We start from the raw sequence: 21,328 nt of genomic DNA on the forward strand, positions 1-21,328 counted from the left end.
ACCGGCTCCCAGCGTGCACCTGTGTCTGGGACTATCGCTCTGAACCTCCCACTTCAACCAAAGGCCAGATACAGGTTATTAGCCGCTGAAACCTGGACCTCTCACTAGTGCCTGCGGAATTGAGAAATCATCTGAAAGATTTAGTTCTCAGTCCACACGGTTAACTTCAGGGAGCAACTGCTCACCTCTCACCATCCCTGCACAACATAACATCAACCTTAAAGGGGATTTACAAAGCAGTCTCATTTCCACCTGAGCTCATCCTACACAACCCATCTGCGGCAGTAGGTAGGTGTCTGCTAGCGAAGAAATGTCATCATGCGGAAGCCTGGGGAAGGCATTCTGGCTTATTCGTGATTTAACTTGAATTTTCGGCTAGCTAAAACAGCCTATGTGTGGCCTAGCAAACACGCCGTACACCTGCTTTACTCACTAAAGAAAAAGGTGCCTTGACCAGAAGTAAAGAATACCCACGTTAAAAATAAAGATTAAATGCCTCTCTTCCTGGGACGCCGGTGCTGGTCTGCCCTCAATGATAAGATTCCTTTTCCAGGCACCAGGTGCCGTCCTGACTTGCTGTGTATGTGCTGTTCTGTTCTTTCTTTTAAACCTTGAAGAAATGTATCCCTGACTTGTGTGAAGTTCTTTGTTCCGACGCAATATAAAACTGCTGAAACCATGCTTCTCTGGAGCAGTGCCGCAGAATTATCTGAGAGGCTGTCTCCTGGGCTTTGGTCCTCACTTTGCCTCAGTTCTATGCCTATTAGAGATTGGCTTATTGATTATTTCCGTCTACATTGCTTGGCGTAGCTGGCAGGATATCAGAAAAACCCACGTGGGGTCACCTGGAGTCTACTTTTCTCCCCCCAGCCTTTGATGTTTATTTATTTATTTATTTAGGGCTGCATCGGGTTTTAGTTGAGGCACGTGGGATCTTTCGTTGTGGTGCACGGGATTCTCTCTAGTTATGGCGTGTGAGCTCCAAGGCGCATGGGCTCTGTAGTTGCAGCACGTGGGCTCTCTAGATGAGGCGTGCAAGCTCAGTAGTTGTGGCGCACGGGCTTAGTTGCCCCGCAGCATGTGGGATCTTGGTTCCCTGACCAGGAATCGAACCTGCGTCTCCTGCACTGGAAGGTGGATTCTTTACCACTGGACCACCAGGGAAGTCGCTGGAGTCTACTCTGGATGGATGCTGGGTAGCAAACACGGACCCTTTGAGCCCCAGCCCTAGCCCCCCAGCTTCACAGCACTCTTGAGGTTGGTTGGTTCGGTGAGTTTTTCCTGATGTCTGGATCTTCTTGTATGAAGTGGCAGTCCATGACTTTTATTTGAGCTGTTACCTTAAGACCTGGACTCTTAAGGGGGTACCAGTACATTTCCTAGGTGAAAGGAACCTAGCGGGAAGTTCCAGGCAAGGGATCTAGATGGAGTTTCCAGGTAAGAAACCTAGAAGAAATTTCCAGGCAGGAAAGGCCTAGAAGGAACTTTGGGGTGAACTGGGTTGGTTGACTTTTTTTAAAATGTGGCTTAAAATTGGAAAGATTTGTACTGTATAATAAAATGAAACTGAAATAAATCAGGAAATTGTGCTTCTAACGCCTAACAGCTCCCAGACAGGCCAGCCACTCACTAGAACTCCGGCTGGCTTCTACAATTGTAGAAATGACATAGCTCTAAAATGGCCAGAATGGGACTCTTCTGACATTCGAAAACTGAGTTTTGCATGTGCAATTAAAGAAAGCTGGCTCGGGCTTCCCTGGTGGCGCAGTGGTTGAGAGTCCACCTGCCGATGCAGGGGACACGGGTTCGTGCCCCGGCCCGGGAAGATCCCGCATGCCGCGGAGCGGCTGGGCCCGTGAGCCACGGCCGCTGAGCCTGCGTGTCTGGAGCCTGTGCTCCGCAATGGGAGAGGCCACAACAGTGAGAGGCCCGCGTACCGCAGAAAAAAAAAACAAAGCTGGCTTGATAAAACATTTTTTTTCAAAATTCTGACGTGAGACAATAAAAGTACACCTTTTTATGCTTGAATAAAAGTATTCAAGCAAATTTGAAGGTATAACTCTTATCATGTCCTTGAAATGCAAGCACAGCCCACATTGCCTGAGACCACAGCCTTGGCTCAACTAGTAGAACCTAAAACTGCAGAAAAGGGGAAATGAGACCTTTAAAAACTGAAGCAGGAAAACTATGAGATCTCTGTCTGTCTATCTGGATGTGTGTATGTCTGTATGTACATTATAAATATAGCATGTTTCTACCTCCAAATGATATTATCAAAACTAATTTGAAAAAGAGTTCTATTTAATTGACTTAGAAGTAAGTGCTTACCAATGAAATATTTCTAACTATAACAAGAAACTAACCCCTCACATTTTTAAAGTATCATATGATCCAGGATTAATCTTTAATAAATGAAAATAAGTTTAAGTTGTTGGTTTGGTTAATACAGACACGTCTTTAAGTCATCAACATTAAGTATAATACTTTTATGATACCTAGGTTTATTGAAAGTCAATTAAGGGACTTCCCTGGTGGTGCAGTGGTAAAGAATCCGCCTTCCAATGCAGGGGACGTGGGTTCGATCCCTGGTCAGGGAACTAAGACCCCACATGCCGCGGTGTAGCTAAGCCCGTGCGCCACAACTACTGAGCTTGTGTACCTCAGCTGGAGCCCATGTGCTGCAAACTACAGAGCCCATGACCCCTGGAACCTGCGCGCCACTAGAGAAGAGAAGAAAAAACCCGCACACCACAACTAGAGAGAAGCCTGCGCACCACAACGAAGAGCTGGTGCGCCACAACAAAAGATCCCGAATGCCTCAATGAATATCCCGCGCGCCGCAACTAGGACCCGACGCAGCCAAAAAAATCCCCAAAAAATCTTAAAAAAGAAATCAATAAGCTCATGTTATCTCTGTTCCAACACTTGTCAACAAGAAAATTAACTTGGTATGATGATGTTTTCATAAGTAGGGAAATAGAGGCACATGAGATAAAAGTTTTTAGGTAAACTCTTTAAGAATGATTATGTTTTATATATAGTATGTTTACTTAAAAATAGTTCCTCCAGATTTTGGTAACTTGAAACTTGAGAGTTTTGCTAAGTTAATATAAATTATGGAAATTCATTAAATATACAGATAATTTCCAAATAAGATAAAATACTAAAACATTAATTGCTAAGCAAATCTAAGTTTCCCTCTTTGTTTTCTTATTAGAGAAAAACTAAAGATGTTTGGGTTTATTTGGACACACATCTTATACCACATTGAGAAAAGAAATTACACTATAAGAAGATGTATGTTTCTAGACGTTATAGAAAATTTTCGTAAGTTTGCCAATCGGGAAATGTTAATATGAGAAACAGTTCACAATTGTTTGCTTCTTGGTTTTTGCTAGAGATTAATGTTTTTTAAGGGTTAAAAATTATATATGTAATTCATGCTACTAGAAATATTAAGGGAGATATTTCAGTATACAAGGAAAATAAGGTTTTCAGTAAAAGAAGATATGGAATGGAAATGCATTTTGTTAAGGGAAAAGAAAGTGATTTTGTCCTGAAGCATCTCAAAGAGAGATATTAAACTAATTAGGTTTATTTGGTATTTATTTGGTATGTTAAATAACATGGGAAGCGTGGTCAAATAAAAGATAACGTTAAGCCTTTTTAATGTTCTGTCTATATAAGTATATGTTATAGGTGTTCCAGAAATTATATGAAATTCTTGGAAATCTTATATGTCCCGACATAAAATGCTATTTGTCATCAAAATTGAGGCTCACACGAAAGGGAATGAACCCAAGTATTAGGGAAATACTCCAGCTGACTTTCAGGCAAAGGCAACAACAAAATCTGTAAAGATTATGTAACGATGTAGATACAAAAAATTTTCTGCTTCTACAAAAGTTAACCCCCCATTGTTAGACTTCTGCCATCCTGACGCTTGTGACATGGCAACAGTCTGCTCCTAAATCAGATAGTTAAGATGGGTATTCAACAGCTGTGAGTTAAACAGCCAGGGCTATGGGAAACCCACGACGGTTGCTTGGCTCTCCCTGTTCCCTGGAAAACCCCATTTTTGTTTGATGGGTTAAAGCCTTCTCTTGCTGCAAGGCTAATGTCCTCACGATGACAAAGAAACTGTTAGAAATTGTGTTTTCCACTTGGGATATACTTTCCACAGTGTCCAGTGATCAAAGGCACCCATGTCACTGGGCAAATCATATAAGCCTTAACAAAAACCTTACAAATTTCTTGAAATTATCACTGTCACTATCACCCTCAATCGTCAGGCAAGGTCAACAGAACTGATGGAAAAACTGGACTCAAGTGGAACAAAAATTAATTTACATGGGATTGAATGAACTGATAAATATGATTATAATTTGTGTGACTTTCATCTGAAATATTACTGGCTTTTAATCTTTGTTTTCCAGATAAGGGAACCTTTCCCCTTAAGCTAATTATGACTTACAGCAATTTAGTAAATTATACCTTTGTAAACAGAACTGAAGCATTTATCTTTTCTTTCTACCTGACCTCTCCAGAATTTGGAAACTCTTAGGTTCCCAGCAGCCTTTCCAGGTGAATAAGGAAGGCCCGTTCCTGGCAGGTGCAGTAACCTCAAGATATTTTGGACCTTGAGAAGAGAGGAATTCACCTAAGTCTGTAGGTATTGCAGGCAGAATCTAATGGCAAGTCTTTGGTGTGGCCTTCCTGGCTTTGAGAGGGCTTTTGAAAGTTCAATTTGAAATTCCCTATGAAAAGTTCCAGCAAAGCCAAATTTAAAAGAGCCTGGGGCTTCCCTGGTGGCACAGTGGTTGAGAGTCCGCCTGCCGATGCAGGGGACACGGGTTCGTGCCCCGGTCCGGGAAGATCCCACATGCCGCAGAGTGGCTGGGCCCGTGAGCCATGACCGCTGAGCCTGCGTGTCCGGAGCCTGTGCTCCGCAACGGGAGAGGCCACAACAGTGAGAGGCCCGCGTACCACCAAAAAAAAAAAAAAAAAAAAAAAAAAAAGAGCCTATATGATCAATTACATTTATGTAAGTAATCAGGCCAAGTTTACTGAAACCAGACGTATTTTGGAAACAATTTAGTCTTAATTTGACTATATTTGGTAAAAATGAGGATTATCTATTTATTTAATACAAAATTGTATATATTTATTTAAAAGCCTGCATTTTCTTCCCTGGACTTAAAGCACAGCATGTTGAATCCTGGCCATATGAGTTAATATGAAATTTCTCTTTACTCACATGTGAATTTGGGGTGGGGATGGGCATCAGATTAGGTTCTTTTTTTTCATCTTTAAGATTATTTCAAGGTCAAGTTATTTGCTTTGTTAGTTTTTCAAATATTTATTGGCTAAAATGAGGATAATTTAGAAAGAAAAATTATGTTTCAATAATATACCTTTGTGGATACTGAGGTTTTATATATATTGAGGTTTCTGTACTTACTACCTACATCCAAGATGCTTCTTTGTTGCTATGTTACATTAAAGTTTAACTGAATTATTAACAGGATAGTCTAAGCTTGTTTCTGAAGCTAATTACAGTTATTTACCTTTGGATGAAGATCAGATGCACCATGGAGATTATGAATACTGTAAAAGACATTTTTTAAAAAACTCTCTCTCCAACCTAGATGGAAGGACCCTTATCAGGTACTCCGCACAGTGAAAGTGAAGGGAATTGACTCCTGAATTCATATTCCCCACCTAAAAAGGGCCTCCGCACCAGACTGCTCTATAGAGAGGACCGCTAACCTCAAACTCACCTTAAAACAACCAACAAGCCAGGTAGAGAAGATGACAACAACAGTAGACAGGTGGCCCGCAAATCCAGACTAGGTCTGGAAGACCCATCCTACTAGTTCAATTGAACTGTTTGCTAAATGTTTGTCTCCCTATCAAAATTGAAGGTTACTGTTTTGCTTTTAGCTATATTTTTGCCCCAATGTTCAGGATGGAAAAAAAATTCTTTAGTAAAGTTATCACAGAGTATAGCTACTGGGGCAAAATCTAACCAATTGGTGGATCTGTCGTCAAATTCCTTGGTCAATACAAGACCGATATAAGCCCCTCATAATACGTATCACTGACTGTTCAGGTTTTCCTAATGTGACCACTCACCCAGACTAACCTCTGTCTGGCCTAATCTTTCAGGTTCAAACTTTTCAACCTATTAATATGTCCATCCCTTGTCGGATACTATCCTCAGTCCTTAGAGACTGAGCACAACTTACCCTAGGGCTCCTTGATCTGTCCCTTACTTAACTGAAAAATGTCTGGAAGAGAAAAATGCGAGTAAATTATGCCAGCAACTACTGTATATTAAATACCATGCAAATGACCTTTGGAAAGTCTACGAGAGAAGTGATCCATAGTTTAATATTGTGTTGACAGGCTTCTCTGGTGGCGCAGTGGTTAAGAATCCATCTGCCAATGCAGGGGACACAGGTTCAAGCCCTGGTCCGGGAAGATCCCAACATGCTGCGGAGCAACTAAGCCCGTGCGCCACTACTGAGCCTGCTCTCTAGAGCCCGTGACCCACAACTACTGAGCCCGCGAGCCACAACTACTGAGCCTGCATGCCACAACTACTGAAGCCCACGCGCCTAGAGCCTGTGCTCCACAACAAGAGAAGTCGCCGCAATGAGAAGCCTGCGCATGGCAACGAAGAGCAGTCCCCACTCACCGCAACTAAAGCCCGTGCGCAGCAACAAAGACCCAACACAGCCAAAAATAAATAAATAAAATAAATAAATTAAAAAAAATTGTGTTGACAAAACTCCCAATTCATGAGGCTATCAATGAGAGCACTCTGGGAGGGATCACCTGTGCTCCCCCAGGTTTTGTCTTCATAGGTGGTATTGGAATTGACCCACCTTCCCAAGGATGGGCACATACATTTCTTAAAAGCTGACAAACAGAAGGTTTACTCTTATTGGGACATCATGTTACTCCATTGTCTGTACATCAGGAAATAGACGAACCTCCTTTGTCTCTTCATTACAGAGTCAAGAGAACCATGTTAGCAAGATACTAAGATACCTGGTGGCAAAATCTTTGGGGAATATTAATTCCTAGTGCAGGAATGTACGGTTTACATATTGTTACAAAAAAGATGATCAGAAATCTATCAGCCACCATTGGTTAAATAGCCAAAGAGACGGCAAAAAGCATTGCAGCACAACAGACATCCCTAAGTTCCTCAGCCCAAGTAACATTAGATAACAGGGCTGCCTTAGATTTTCTACTGCCTAAACAAGGGGGTGTTTGCACTATTATTGTTCATACTGTTTGTTGCACTTATATCAGTACCGCTGGAGAAACTGAGATGCACCTGGAAAGAATGTCCCAGAAGGCAAAACGGTTATAACATATAAGAAAAACTGACCCTTTCAATGATCTGTTTCGTTGGCTCCCCTCAGAAATAGGCAACTTTTTTGCTCTGCTCTACAGATGATTATCATTTTCATAATGTGTATTATTATTCTTTTCCTAGCCGTCAAGTTACTCATGACATACATCACTGCTTGCTTTAGGCCTGCTGCTAAAAGCACATGTACAATGTTTGCATGACGATTTGATACAACTGAAAAAACATATCGCCTATAAAGTATTTCCCAATTAGCATACCTCTGTACTTGTTCACTATGTCTGCTTAGTTTCCCCCAATGTGGATAACTAGGCAAATCTCCACGCATATATAAACAACCAAAAAGAGGCCAAGCACCGAGGGACATGATGGACACAGGGCAGGCGGCAACCACCCTGACGTCAAGGGACAAACGTTTTGATCGCCAATGCTTTCTATTGAAAGATTTATGATCAAAAGAGGCAATTAACGCAAAATTTTTCACATACTGAGACACGGAGAAGTCACTCTGGCTTATACATGATTTAACTTGAATTTTACACTAACTAAAACAGTCTGTTTGTGGCTTATCAAACATACATCTGCTTTAATCATTAAAGAAAAGGGTGCACTGACCAAAGTAAAGAATGTCCATGTTAATTTACATTCCCATCAACAGTGCAGGAGGGCTCCCTTTTCTCCACACACTCTCCAGCATTTATTGTTTCTAGATTTTTTGATGATGGCCATTCTGACTGGTGTGAGGTGATACCTCATTGTAGTTTTGATTTGCATTTCTCTAATGATTAGTGATGTTGAGCATCCTTTCATGTGTTTGTTGGCAGTCTGTATATCTTCGAACCTAGGGGCAGGACAGGAATAAAGACGCAGACGTAGAGAATGGACTTGAGGACACGGGGAGGGGGAAGGGTAAGCTGGGACGAAGTGAGAGAGTGGCATGGACATGTATACACTACCAAACGTAAAATAGCTAGCTAGTGGGAAGCAGCCGCATAGCACAGGGAGATCAGCTCGGTGCTTTGTGACCACACAGAGGGGTGGGATAGGGAGGGTGGGAGGGAGACGCAAGAGAGAGGAGATATGGGGATATATGTATATGTATAGCTGATTCACTTTGTTATACAGCAGAAACTAACACACCATTGTAAAGCAATTATACTCCAAGAAAGATGTTAAAAAAAAAAAAAAAGAATGTCCATGTTAGAAATAAGGATCAAATGCCTCCTTTCCTAGGATGCCAAAGCTGTTACTCCTTCAATGATAAGACTCCCTTCCTAGGCACCAGGCGCCATATTGACTTCTGTGCACATGTTGGTCTGTTTATTTTAACCTTGCAGAAATCTACCCTTGACCTGTTTGATGTTCTTCGTTCTGACAAGACATGAAACTGCTGAAAACCACACTTCTCTGGAGCAGTGCCTCAGAGTTATCTGAGAGGCCGTCTCCTGGGCAACAGTCCTCAGTTCGACTCCAGGAAAGCTCTTTTCTACCCCTGTTATAGACTGGTTTATTGATTACTTCCCTCGACACTGCCTATGTCACTGACCGCAAAGGCGGCATTTATCATGGTCAAGCCTGGCAGCTGGAGTGTACTGGTCCTTCCCAGCATCCTGGGGGTCAGCTCCACCCATAAAGCTTAAGAATCGTTTGCTTTTCCTCTAGCTGCTAGCACAGCATCCAGAACTTGCATGAGACTGAAGGAATGAGAAGAAAGCCCTCCTAGTTTGATGTCTTCTCAGCAAAGCACAGCCCAGGGAGCCGCGGCGAGACGGCTGCAAACGCAGGCTGGGGTTTCGCAGCAGTTTCCTGTGTGTGTGTGTGTGTGTGTGTGTGTGTGTGTGTGTGTCTAAAATCTATAAATACCTGAATCCGAAAAGGAGCCAGCCGGTAATCTACAATAGTATAGCCCACGTGCCTGAAAGATCTCGTGCGTAAGCAGAAAACGCATAATGATGATCACAGTGTGCTTTGCATCTAGTCAGATGCACTGCAGTTAGTCTGTCTGCATTCGTGCATCAACTAATATTCACTGAGCATCTATTCTGTCTAGGTATATATTACCTCCTCTTCGTACTCTGTTGCATCTCCTCTCAGCTAGGTGCTGGGCACACAGTGCCGAACAAGACACTGTGGGGCTGGGGGCCACGGCCCGAGGATCTGGGGCCACCACCACTGCCACGGCTGCTGATGACATCCCATCCCCCATGTCATCTGCGTAATGCTCTGCTCTTCAGAGAGCACGTTCACGCCTCCTCCTTTGGTTGAGCCCCACAATAACGTGTCTGATTTGACAACGGACAGCTGGCTAATGAAGAGAGGGCACTGGGTCCACATGCAGCCCGCCCTGATTTGGCCCAGGCTCATCACCTCTGCCCCACACAGCCTCCAGTCAATGACTCTAAAACCTGAGAGGCAGAGTTACTGGTAGTGAGAGCTCTCTGGTCTCCAGGGGACAGTCATTAGTATAACTGACAAGAAACAGAAATGGACTCCCGAAAGGACCCTGCTATGTTAGCAGGAGCTAATAGATAAAAAGCAGCTGTAGATGAGGCCCTCCTGCACTCAGCAGAGGTTCAAAGTAACTAAGAAAATGACGAGAAGCACATAGGAGGATATGCAAAATATTGCCCGGGATGAACAGAACAAAATGTGACACTTAAAATGTCGAGTGAAGTAAGGTACTTCTCAACATGGAGAAAAGGTTCCCAAGGTGGCTGTGCAGTTGTCTGTTTAGGATAAGAAGTTATAAGTCTTTGGGTGCAAGGGTCTAAAAAGGGTATTCTTTCTATGAGGTTACCTCTAGAGAACAAGAACACAGCCCCACCATGAGATAGGTACGACCGTCTATCAGCTTATAAAATGGAAGACTCCTACAGAGTGACGGCAATTCAGTCGTGGCCAAGTATTTCCAAGGACTAAAACTGCTATTTCCAAGAGTGTTCACATAGCTGAAGGTCCTACATATCACGGAGAAGGAGTGCTTCTTAAACCAAAAGCGTAAATGACGAGGCTTAGAAACGATGACCTACCCAGTAGCCACGAGCATCCCAGGAACCCAAGCTGTCAAAAGGACTCAGGAGCCAAACTGAAGTGGCCAATAATGGATAAATGGTTCCACGTACCATAACTATCCCAGACTGAAACATACCAAATACACTTAAATTCATAACGGCACCAAAAACACCACCACCAGCAACCGATCATTGTTAAAGGGAGCAGAGAACAAACTCACTATCTTGGAAACTGGTAAATAAAGGGAAAGAAGCTAAGCATTTATCTTGGTTAACTCTACCATATGACTGGGTAACAAAACAGTATACTATTTGGGTAACAAAAAGTAGATGAAGGGAAGTTTCTCTTTATAGAAGTACTATATCTGATAAATGAAGAAAGGCTAAAATAGAAAAACCAGTCCCCGTACGGATCTAAGTGTTGGGCAGTGACGGCTCTAATGGCATAGACAGTGAGACAAGCAGACCTCATGTGTCTCTTGTAGGAAGAGGAGACCAATACACACAGAGGCGGAAGCGGATCTAGATCCCAAATTACAGGAAATATGGGGGACAGAGGGACGTGTTAAGCAACACCACAGAGATGCACTCACAAAAACCCAGAGTGTGGAAAATGCTCTGGGAAAAATGAAGCAGCTTGTTCAACAAATGAACTGCAAGCGAGGGTGGCGTGTGTTTGCCTGTGTGTGTGTGGAGGGAAAGAGAGAGAGGCGGGAGAGAGAGAGAGAGAGAGAGAGAGAGAGAGAGAGAGAGAGAGAGAGAGAGAGAGAGAGAGAGCGCCTATGGAGTAAAAGAGACTTATGAGTACAAAATGTGCATATGGGGACTTCCCTGGCAGTCCAGTAGTTAGAACTCCGAGCTTTCACTGCTGAGGGTGTGAGTTCGATCGCTGATCAGGGAACTAAGATCCCGCAAGCCATGAGGCGTGGCCAAAAAAAAAAAGAAACCAACCAAAATGGACATATGATCAATGTTCCTAGCAGCATTATTCATAATAGCCAAAACACAGAAACGATCCAAATATCCCCTGATGAATGGATGAACCAGACATGACATATCCGTAAAATGGGATACTATCTAGCAGTTAAAAAGGAATAAACTACTGATACACACACAATAACATGAATAACCTCACAAACATTATTTTAACTAAAAGAAGTCAGATGCAACAGGTGACGTGTTGAACGACTCCATTGACATGAGATGTTCAGAAAAGGCCACTTATGTTGCCTAGGGCTGGGGGTGGGAGTAGAGATTAATTACTAACAGGCAGGGAGGGAACTTCTGGGGGTGATGGGAAGGTTCCAAAACTGGCTGGTGGTGACGGTCGCACAACTCTACAAATTTACTAAGAACCACTGAATTGTACATTTCATGAAGAGTAAAATATTGTATGTAAATTATACCTCAATAAAGCTGTTTAAAAAGGGTCCTCATATTCTTTAGATCTCTCTAGTTATTAACATTAACAGATGAAAGGATAAGACGTCTGGGAGCGGCTTCAGAAACAACATGGGAGGGGGCAGTGGGTGGGGCTACGGGTGAACAAAGCGGCTAAGAGTCGATAATTATTGAAGCTGGGTGATGGGTACGTTGGGGGTTCATTATGCTATTCTGTGCAATTTTGTCCCTGTTTGAAATTTTCCGTAATAAAAAGTTAAAAACACACAAGTAAACTGCTCCAAAGGCACCTGGCAAGAAAGCATGAGTGCATGAGAGGCTATTATAAATGTAATAAAGGTGCTTTTTGACATGCTGAAACAAACAAAAAAACCCACACAAGCATAGTGACCCGAAGAAGGGAGGTTGAGAACGCCCAAGTGCCACAATTATGTGCAGATATAGTTTAAATTTCGCTCTTGAGGGGGCCTGTGAATGTTTTTTCTTTACAGACATCTACAGAGAACTTCATCAATCTGTCAGAGGGAATGGACCGTATTCTAACCTGGTGAGTAACGCATTACAGACAGCTGTTCATTTCCATCCGTGTGGACGGTGACCAAGTCTTTCGTTTCTGTGTCAAACACGAACCACCTGTTGTAAACATGGGGAAAAGTACAAATCAATTGTTTAGCGAGAAAATGAAGTAAGACTACTACAGTCACAGCAAGGCTATTAAAAAAAATTAACCTAAGAGCTTAAAAATGCTCTGTATTTGCTTAATAAGAATTCTTATTCCCAGCTTTCATTTAAAGAAAATTTCCTGCATATGAGCAGTTCCTAAAGATAGGAGCAGCAAACTGGGTACTATGGGAAATGATTCAGTTACTGATGCTATGGCAGGGTTCCCTGGTGTTTGAGTTTTGTCACTTACACATTAAAGGAGAGAAAGCCCTGGGCAGGGAAGATGAACCAACACCTACCCCCAGCCTGTGGCCAGAGGAAGCAGCAAAGGGGCCACTGCACACACTCACCCAGAGATCTGGCCCAGGGCAAGGCAGGATGGGTACAGGAGGATGGGGCCGGGACAACCTCCAGGGCTGCTGCAAGCAGAGCTGGGCCAGCACCTGACCTTCTGTGATGCGGGTGTGCAACCAGCTGGGTGAAAGAAATGACCCAGAGAATGGCAGAAGGGCGAGTAGAGGACTGGCCTTTGAATTTAGCCTCTCTGGGCTCAGTTTCCCCAACTGTAAAATGGGAATAAAGGCCCAGAATGACTTTGCAGGCCCAGCGTCCAATCGGTCAAATTATAATGGACACGGAAGTGCTCCGAATCCTCTAATCAGGACACGGTACTCGGTCAATGTTTGTTACATGGCGGGAAGATTGAACTCTCCTGCCCACGTGTTCTCAAGTAGTGGCAGTGAGTGGGACCCCAGTGTTTTCAGGGATGAAAAGGAATGTGGACTCCCTGCTGCTGCCGTTTCAAACCTTGATGACACACATCCATCAGCGAGTCCCTCGAGCCAGAGTCACCATCCACTCAGGGCCCTAGTCGGCACCACTCAAGGGGACCGGCTGACCCCCGACATCTGGATTTGGCGTCTCAGCTTTGCTTCCTTGCATCTCTAACAACCATTTACCTTTAATGTGTGCTATTTAACTTTTTTTAAAAAATATAAATTTAATTAATTTATTTTTGGCTGCCTTGGGTCTTCGTTGCTGCATGTGGGCTTTCTCTAGTTGCGGCGAGCGGGGGCTACTCTTCATTGCAGTGCGCAGGCTTCTCATTGCGGCGGCTTCTCTTGTTGCAGAGCACAGGCTCTAGGCGTGCGGGCTTCAGTAGTTGTGGCGCGTGGGCTCAGTAGTTGTGGCTCACGGGCTCTAGAGTGCAGGCTCAGTAGTTGTGGCGCATGGGCTTAGTTGCTCCGCCGCACGTGGGATCTTCCCGGACCAGGGCTCGAACCCATGTCCCCTGCATCGGCAGGCAGATTCTTAACCACTGCACCACCAGGGAAGTCCCTGTGCTATTTAACTTTAACAGAGGTCAGAATGGAAGAAGCAGAGAGACCGGGCTGTCTGGGCTGTGCCTTTGAAACATCGTGTTAAACTGCCCCATCGAGAGCTAAGCCTGGTACCAGGACCAGGGGTGGGGGAGGCATAAACAGAGGGGAAGGATTAAGTTGCATGTTCCATCTCTCTTCCTCCTACAGGGCACTGTCTGTGATTCTGAGCAGCTGGCACTGTCCCATACCCTGCCCTGCCACACAGACTCAGCACGTAGCTGACGGCAGTAACTGGCTGGCAGCCGTTCTTCAGAGCCTGCTGAGTTGGAAGCTTCATATGTCTCTAAGAGAGGTCAAAGGAGTGTGTGTGAGTGTGTGTGTGTGTGTGTGTGTGTGCAAACATTTTCACGAAGGATTCTGTTGGATACAAGGTGCCCAACTCTTAAGATGTTGCCACCTATGACTTACAAATGGTTACTCTTTCTTTATACATACTCTAAGTTCCTAGCAACAGAATCTAAGTGGTATTCTTGTTTTTGAAGCACAGTTGCTGTACAATATTTTATAAGTTACAAGCGTACAATGTAGTGATTCACAATTTTTAAAGCTTACACTCCACTTATAGTTATTATAAAATATTGGCTCTACTCCCCATGGTGTACAATACATCCTTGTAGCTTACTGTATACCTAATAGTCTGCACCTCTTACTCCCCTACCCCTGTGCTGCCCCTCCCCACTTCCCTCTCCGTAAGTGGTACGCTCTTTAGAGAGGAGGGGATCACCAATGGTATATGAATTAAGCTATAATACGTGTAGATACTATGACAAACAATATAAAAGTATAATCGAATCTTATGAAACAATGATATAATAATAACCACCGAAATCGCCTGCCAGGCGACCCCAGGAGCTGCTTCATCCATTGTCTCCCTCAGTCATCAGCGTACGGCCAGGCAGATATATCGTCACAATTTACAGAGGAAGAAACAAACTCAGAGAGATCATGTAACTGGCTCAGAGACACACTGCGGCTAAGTGGCGAAGCTGGGATTCAAGCGCAGAGCTAGTGCCTCACATATCAGAGGCGCTTTGGCAAATAAGTGTTGGCTGAATCCAACATGAGGCTCAGGAGCTGGGCAGTTTCTCTAAGTCTGACAGGGCAGCAAGAAAAAGCATTTAAAATTCGCAGTGCTTTGAAATGCTGTGTTGCCCCATTCCAAAGTTGAGAAGCCCCACAATCCTGTGTGTGTGGAGCTGGGGCCTCTTCTGGGAGAGGGGTCCACAGCTTCCCTCGGCTTTTCCCAAAGTCCAAAACGTGAAGGGCCACTGCCTCAGGTTTCACTTTCGAGTTCGGACTTAACTCCCGGCAAGTCATTAGGAGCTCAGAGAGGCAGCCAAGAGCTACCCTGTGCCTGTCGCCGGGGAAACACAGACAACAAGCCTCTTTCCCATGAACTTTGAAAGCACAAGCCATGCTGACATGCACTTACCTCCCAGTCAGTGTTCCGACTGCAACCACAGACCCTGAAGGATGAAAACCAGAAGACTGAGCTGGATCCTAAAACATTGTAAAGGAAGTGTAAATTGATGGCCAGACACAGTGCGATCACATAAAACACACACAAGCACAGCTGTAATCCCTTAGGGCTACGTGGCCCCATTTAAAAAATCGCTTTTCTCTCCAGAGAGGAAAACATTTTCCTACTTTAATGAAGGTCATGTCTCAATAATACTAAATTTTTATCCTCTTATAATTTTTCTCTTTCTGTCTTATATCCTTTCACAGCTACAGTAATCAGATGACAGATCAACAAAGACACGCTCCTCCTCCAGGTCTTGGAAGTTCCTTCAGTTGACCCCCATGCTGAGTGGGAAGCTTGTGCTCCATCCGTCTGGAATTATGACCCCTGCACCCAATGCCATCAGGTCGATACTGGGTAAACGCCCCCCACTGGGTGCAAGACACCACGGTAGCCCTAGACGGATCTCAAGATGAGCAGGGCACGTTCCAGGTTTGGCTCTAGTGGGACACGTACGTGTTTGTTCCTAACAAGGTGAAACGAGACTGATGAGAGAGGTAAAAGGAGCTGGAGACGGAGCATTAGGTGAAGTCAGACGGGGAAGCTGGGCCGAGGCATGCTGGTGCTGGAAGCCTTTGACCCAGGCCTTCCGGTATAGGTGAAGGCAGACATGGACACACCAATATTTTTTTTGGATCGAGTGTTAAGGGGACAAAAATATGGTCAAGGAGGTAGAAGCAACACAGTTTGGGGCATGTTTGAGGAATGGCAGGTAGAGTCAGTAGGTTTACAGGGTGGGGACCGGGAAAGCGGAGAATGCTACGGAGGATGCTAGTAATGTGGGCTGCACTGCCACGTCAAGGGCTGTGATCATCAGGAAAAACACAGTGAGAATAACTGTTTCCTTTCACTAACAAGAATGACGTGATCAAATCTATGTCTTAGATCACTTGGTAGGAGTGCTCAGGACGAACTGAAGTGAGAAGAGATTAGTCACAGGAAGACCAAGAAAGTAGGAGTACTGGAAATGGAAATGGAAGGAGGCACTGAGGTACCACTGGAGAACCCGAAAAAAAAAGAGAGAGACCAGAGAGAAACTCTCCAGGGACTGATGACGTTACTGCGTTGCTTTTCCAAAGCGGGAGCTGTGATTAAGCTCAGGGCCTCCACTGACACACAGAGAGAAATCATGTGCACTTGAAGCTTTACTGCCTAGTTGATTTGAGGCTCATACCATTTTTGAGATGAAGACACTTGAGTGTTTCTGTCTAGTGGCCAGTGGGTAAAGAAGCTACGGAACTGCAGCTCTTTCTGGGCTCCAGTTTGGCGCCTGTGCCCTGATGCCAGGCTGGTGACGGAGTAACTGGCATTGCTTTTGGCCAGAGTGCCATGTAGACCGAGGCCACAGGGAAGGCTGCTCTCCTGGACCATCACTGTCCCTGCTGCATCAGTGGCTGTCAGCTCTGCACCAGCCCTTCATGTATTCGCCATTCCATCTGATCCTCCAAGCCCCCACCAGGGGACGGTCACGACATGGGACGCCACTTCCTGTAGCTATGCCCTGCCACCTGGGCCACTCCCGCTCTGCCCTCTGGTGGCGGTGTCACCCCCAGGCCTGTCATCTCAGTGATCAGCTCCCCCAGTGACCAGCCAGTTCCAGTCTCTTACAGACCTTCTCCAAAAGCAAAGGGCAGGGGCTTCCCTGGTGGTGCAGTGGTTAAGAATCCGCCTGCCAATGCAGGGGACATGGGTTCGAGCCCTGGTCCGGGAAGATCCCACATGTCACAGAACAACTAAGCCCGTGTGCCACAACTACTGAGCCTGCGAGCCACAACTACTGAGCCCGTGTGCCACAACTACTGAAGCCCGTGCGCCTAGAGCCCGTGCTCCGCAACAAGAGAAGCCACCGCAATGAGAAACCCATGCACCGCAACGAAGAGTAGCCTCCGCTCGCCGCAACTAGAGAAAGCCAGCTTGCAGCAACGAAGACCCAACGCAGCCAAAATTAAATAAATAAATAAATTTATTTATTAAAATAAGCGAAGGGCAGGAGGACCAAAACACGGACCCAGCACATCAGGAAATGCTGGCAACTCTGCGGAGGCCGAAAGGAGGACGTGTGGGGTCTACAGAGGGGCAACCCCTTGCCTGGGGCTGGATGTGTCATTAAGGGCATAAGTAAGATGGGAGGTGTATTTCACTCACTACAGTAGGCTGTGGCAGGAGACCCTGACTTTGGGAGTCAGACTGAGCTGGGGGTGAACACTGGCTCCATCATGGATTCAGGGACCTTGGTGAGCTATTGACTTACCTAAGCTTCAACTTCCTAATCAATAAAATCAGGGTAAAAAACTTCAACCTGCAAGGCTGCTGCAAGGATTAAGGATAATACGTGTGCAATGCTGGGTATGCAAACAGTGCTCGGTAAGTGCAGACACTGCTGTGTGGTATGTAGGGAAAGGATACTTCAGCACTCTGACGTACAACTGGAGTTCCGTTTGCAAAGGTCACAGACATGCTGACTTTAAACTTTACCATCAGACTCAAAGCGCAGAGATAAATTAAACTGTACGCTGTAAGAATAGTTAATAAATCCTCATTCAAAAGGTACTCTGTAAATAGAATGCAGGCTCATAACGAGGGTTTTTCAGCCTTTAAGCCAGAAGAGATTGCACTTGGGAAACCCAGCAACCAACTCGGAAAGGCTCACTTGCTGTCCAAAAATGCAACAGCAAACTTCCGAACTACACGGATGAGACCACTTGAGGCAATGTTTAAAGCAGTGCAATTTGAAGGAGATAAAGTAAGTGACATTTGCTTTGGGACGAATTTATATCACTATTAATCTCATGCAAAAAGAAAAATCAACACGTTCCAGATGAATTTTTATAAGAAAGATGGAATATAACATGCTTGTCTACCTCTATTATTTTGTTCCAGACAGGCCGGTGACCAACAGCGTCCCACAGGGTGGCGTGCCTGTCATGCCCACAGGTCAAGAACTGAGGTTTTGAGGCGTGGACGGCCAGTCCCCAGAGCTCATCAGTGTGACCCTACAAAGAACCGAGACAAACAGAAGCTCTGAAATATTACAGCCAACACCCAGGAGCCCTGCAGGACCATGAACCATGGCTTACTGCACACTCTGGAATTTCTCCCATCTGTTTTTCTTCCTCACTGACTGAAGCCGAGGAAGGTGATGTTAGTATAAAGCACAGGAACAATCTCCTCTTTGTAACTCTGTCTTATGTTCTACTATTGCACAGAATGAAGGTGTTTGGTGGGCTGGCTGAGCTGGCGCGTACCTGAGTGATGGGCGTGAAGTCTCCGGACAGTGTGCCCTGTAGGACAAAGTTTCTGGTGGTGCCTATCAAGATCACATCGCCCTTCCCCTCAGCCACTGTCCGTATGGGACCAAACTGTTCTGGAATCTGCATGGAAAAGATTTCAAATGTCATTAAATGCTTAGCTCCATCATTCAAAATACTTGTTTACTTATCATGATGACAGCTCCTATCACAATGACATACACACATGCATGTGCTATGGAGAGAGAGAAAGTACTTGAGTGAATGATCCCAAATCTTACATTTAAACTCCAAACATATAATATACCTAAAAAAAAATCAGCAATAGTAAGGTTTTTTTTTCTTTTTTATACATTTATTTATTTATTTAGTTTTGGTTGCATTGGGTCTTCATTGCTGCGCGCGGGCTTTCTCTAGTTGAGGTGAGCGAGGGCTACTCTTCGTTGCAGTGCGCGGCCTTCTCATTGAAGTGGCTTCTCTTGCTGTGGAGCACGGGCTCTAGGTGTGCGGGCTTCACTAGTTGTGGCTCACGGGCTCAGCAGTTGTGGCTCATGGGCTCTAGAGCGCAGGCTCAGTAGTTGTGGCGCACGGGCTTAGTTGCTCTGCGCACGTGGGATCTTCCCGGACCAGGGCTCGAACCCACGTCCCCTGCACTGGCAGGCGGATTCTTAACCACTGCGCCACCAGGGAAGCCCAGTAAGGTTGTTTAAAAAACAAAGAATAAAACATTTTTGTCTTGACAAAATATGAAAACAAGAAATACAACTGAGTAGTTTACTCCTGTTATGACTTCTGATAGCAGAACCAGGTAAAATGTGGAAAGTAAAGAATATGTAATCTGCTGTAATAAGAGTTCCTAAACATTTTTTATAACTTAAAAGGTTAAATTCTTTGGCGACTTCATTTAGTTTTGAAATCCACTTCTCATGTTGGCAAACATATATGATTATCTAAGTGTTAATAAAAATAATTTCAAAACACACCAGCCAAGAACGATTTGCTATGATAAAATAAACAGAGGTGCTTGCACTTTATACAAAGAACAGAAAATCACAGTGAAAGCCTGAGGTGGACTCCAGGCACTGCGGTTCTGCGATGGTGAGGCGCAGCCTGTCCTCATACAAACTGTCTACTTCCAGCGCGCTCTGTTGCACAGACTGGAGGAAAGTGGGTAACAATCCACGCTAATGAAGAGGACTTACAGATACTTAAAAACGATGAGTATCTTCTATAAAACTAGGTGAGACTTTGGAGTATTTGTTATGATTATAATGTAACTTGGTTCATCAAATGCTGGTCAAATCTTATTATAAAAAAATGCTACCGCAATTAAAGTCTCCATGAAAGGAAGGTGATTTCCAAAACTCAGATGAAGGCTTTCCTTTTTTTTTTTTTGCGGTACGCGGGCCTCTCACTGTTGTGGCCTCTCCCGTTGCGGAACACAGGCTCCGGACACGCAGGCTCAGTGGCCACGGCTCACGGGCCCAGCCGCTCTGCGGCATGTGGGATCTTCCCGGACCAGGGCACGAACCGGTGTCCCCTGCATCGGCAGGCGGACACTCAACCACTGCGCCACCAGGGAAGCCCAGGCCTTCCTTTATGAAGAGCAGGAATCAACAAAACCAAATTCTCATACTGTCAGAGCACCATGCCACGCTGCTCTCTGATGTAACTGTGCTGTGTGCGTCTGACTTAGAAGTTGGAAAAGTTCTACAAGGTGTCCATGCTATGCTAGAGAGGAAGAAACTCAACCTTCGGATTGATGCCGACCTTGATATCTGTCTGCTCATAATTTCCCAGGGCCTGGGGGAGTGAAAATTCAGTGAGTGTGTAGAAGGGATATTGAATTTCTTGCCTCCGGCTCCTGTTGGAGTCCAGGTCTGCTAACCAGGTAATAAGGAGGCGAAGGAGATGCCAAAAGGGGTCAGAGCTCTAGAGATGGTGTTGGCACTCAGCCACGCACAACGTAAATACTCAGTGAACACTAGTTCAAAGTGAAAATGTCTCCAAAGTAACACGATGGAAATTAAAGTGAAAAGAGAAGAAACGTTTTAACGATGAATCAAAATGTGGATAAATGTTCCCTTGGAAAAGTGAGATTGGGTCTTTGATAAAAATATTCTAGATGTGAAACGCGACCACCTCACATTTTATAAACCTAATTTCCTTTTAGTACTTAAACTGCCTTCGTGATTTTGGTAAAATACTACCCCATTTAGGAAAATTTTATCTAAACAATTCTCAAAACGGTAAGCTGAAGATTTCAAACAAGGAAACTGGTCAGTATAACAGTTTAACGTTCAAAACGAATGTCAATAGCATGACTTGCCGTCTTACCTCGGTTTTATGAAGTTTCTGGTAGTTTCCATCCCAAGAAATGAGCTTCCGGTCTTTCCCTCCTCCCGACACCAGCGTGCCGTCCCTCAACATACAAAGTGCAAAAATACCGCCCTCGTGGGCCCCTTGAACTGCGTAGCTTATTCGATTCGTACCTAAACACAGCAAGACCAAGCTGAGGACATCGTCAAAGGCTCACCTCTGCCCATCTCATTTCATTTTTGTTTTAAAATGCGATACTGTCGGTTAGAACATCATTGCAGTGTGACTCTATCAAGGATCCACTTTCTAGAAGTTCCCAGAGCACCAGACAAGCATGAACTGAATTACTTTATAATTAAGGAAAACAGGGGGAGGGGGTTGGGGGGAGGGACAGACTG

The 21,328-nt window shown here is 44.7% G+C and overlaps 1 protein-coding gene across 4 annotated transcripts in view; it reads right to left on the bottom strand.

Annotated features, from left to right (window-relative positions):
• The window catches only part of EML1 (EMAP like 1), a 275,754-nt gene that overhangs the window by 142,106 nt on the left and 112,320 nt on the right, over window positions 1-21,328 (bottom strand). For all 4 annotated transcript variants that reach the window (XM_079915005.1, XM_079915006.1, XM_079915003.1 and 1 more), the window contains 5 exons: window positions 20,949-21,103; window positions 18,609-18,734; window positions 18,225-18,356; window positions 15,274-15,341; window positions 12,341-12,429 (listed from right to left, as the gene is read on the bottom strand). In XM_079915005.1, the coding sequence (XP_079771131.1) occupies window positions 12,341-12,429; window positions 15,274-15,341; window positions 18,225-18,356; window positions 18,609-18,734; window positions 20,949-21,103 (570 nt within the window). The remainder of the gene's footprint in view (window positions 1-12,340; window positions 12,430-15,273; window positions 15,342-18,224; window positions 18,357-18,608; window positions 18,735-20,948; window positions 21,104-21,328) is intronic.

Source organism: Stenella coeruleoalba (genome assembly GCF_951394435.1).
Source record: "Stenella coeruleoalba genome assembly, chromosome: 2".
NCBI lineage: Eukaryota > Metazoa > Chordata > Mammalia > Artiodactyla > Delphinidae > Stenella > Stenella coeruleoalba.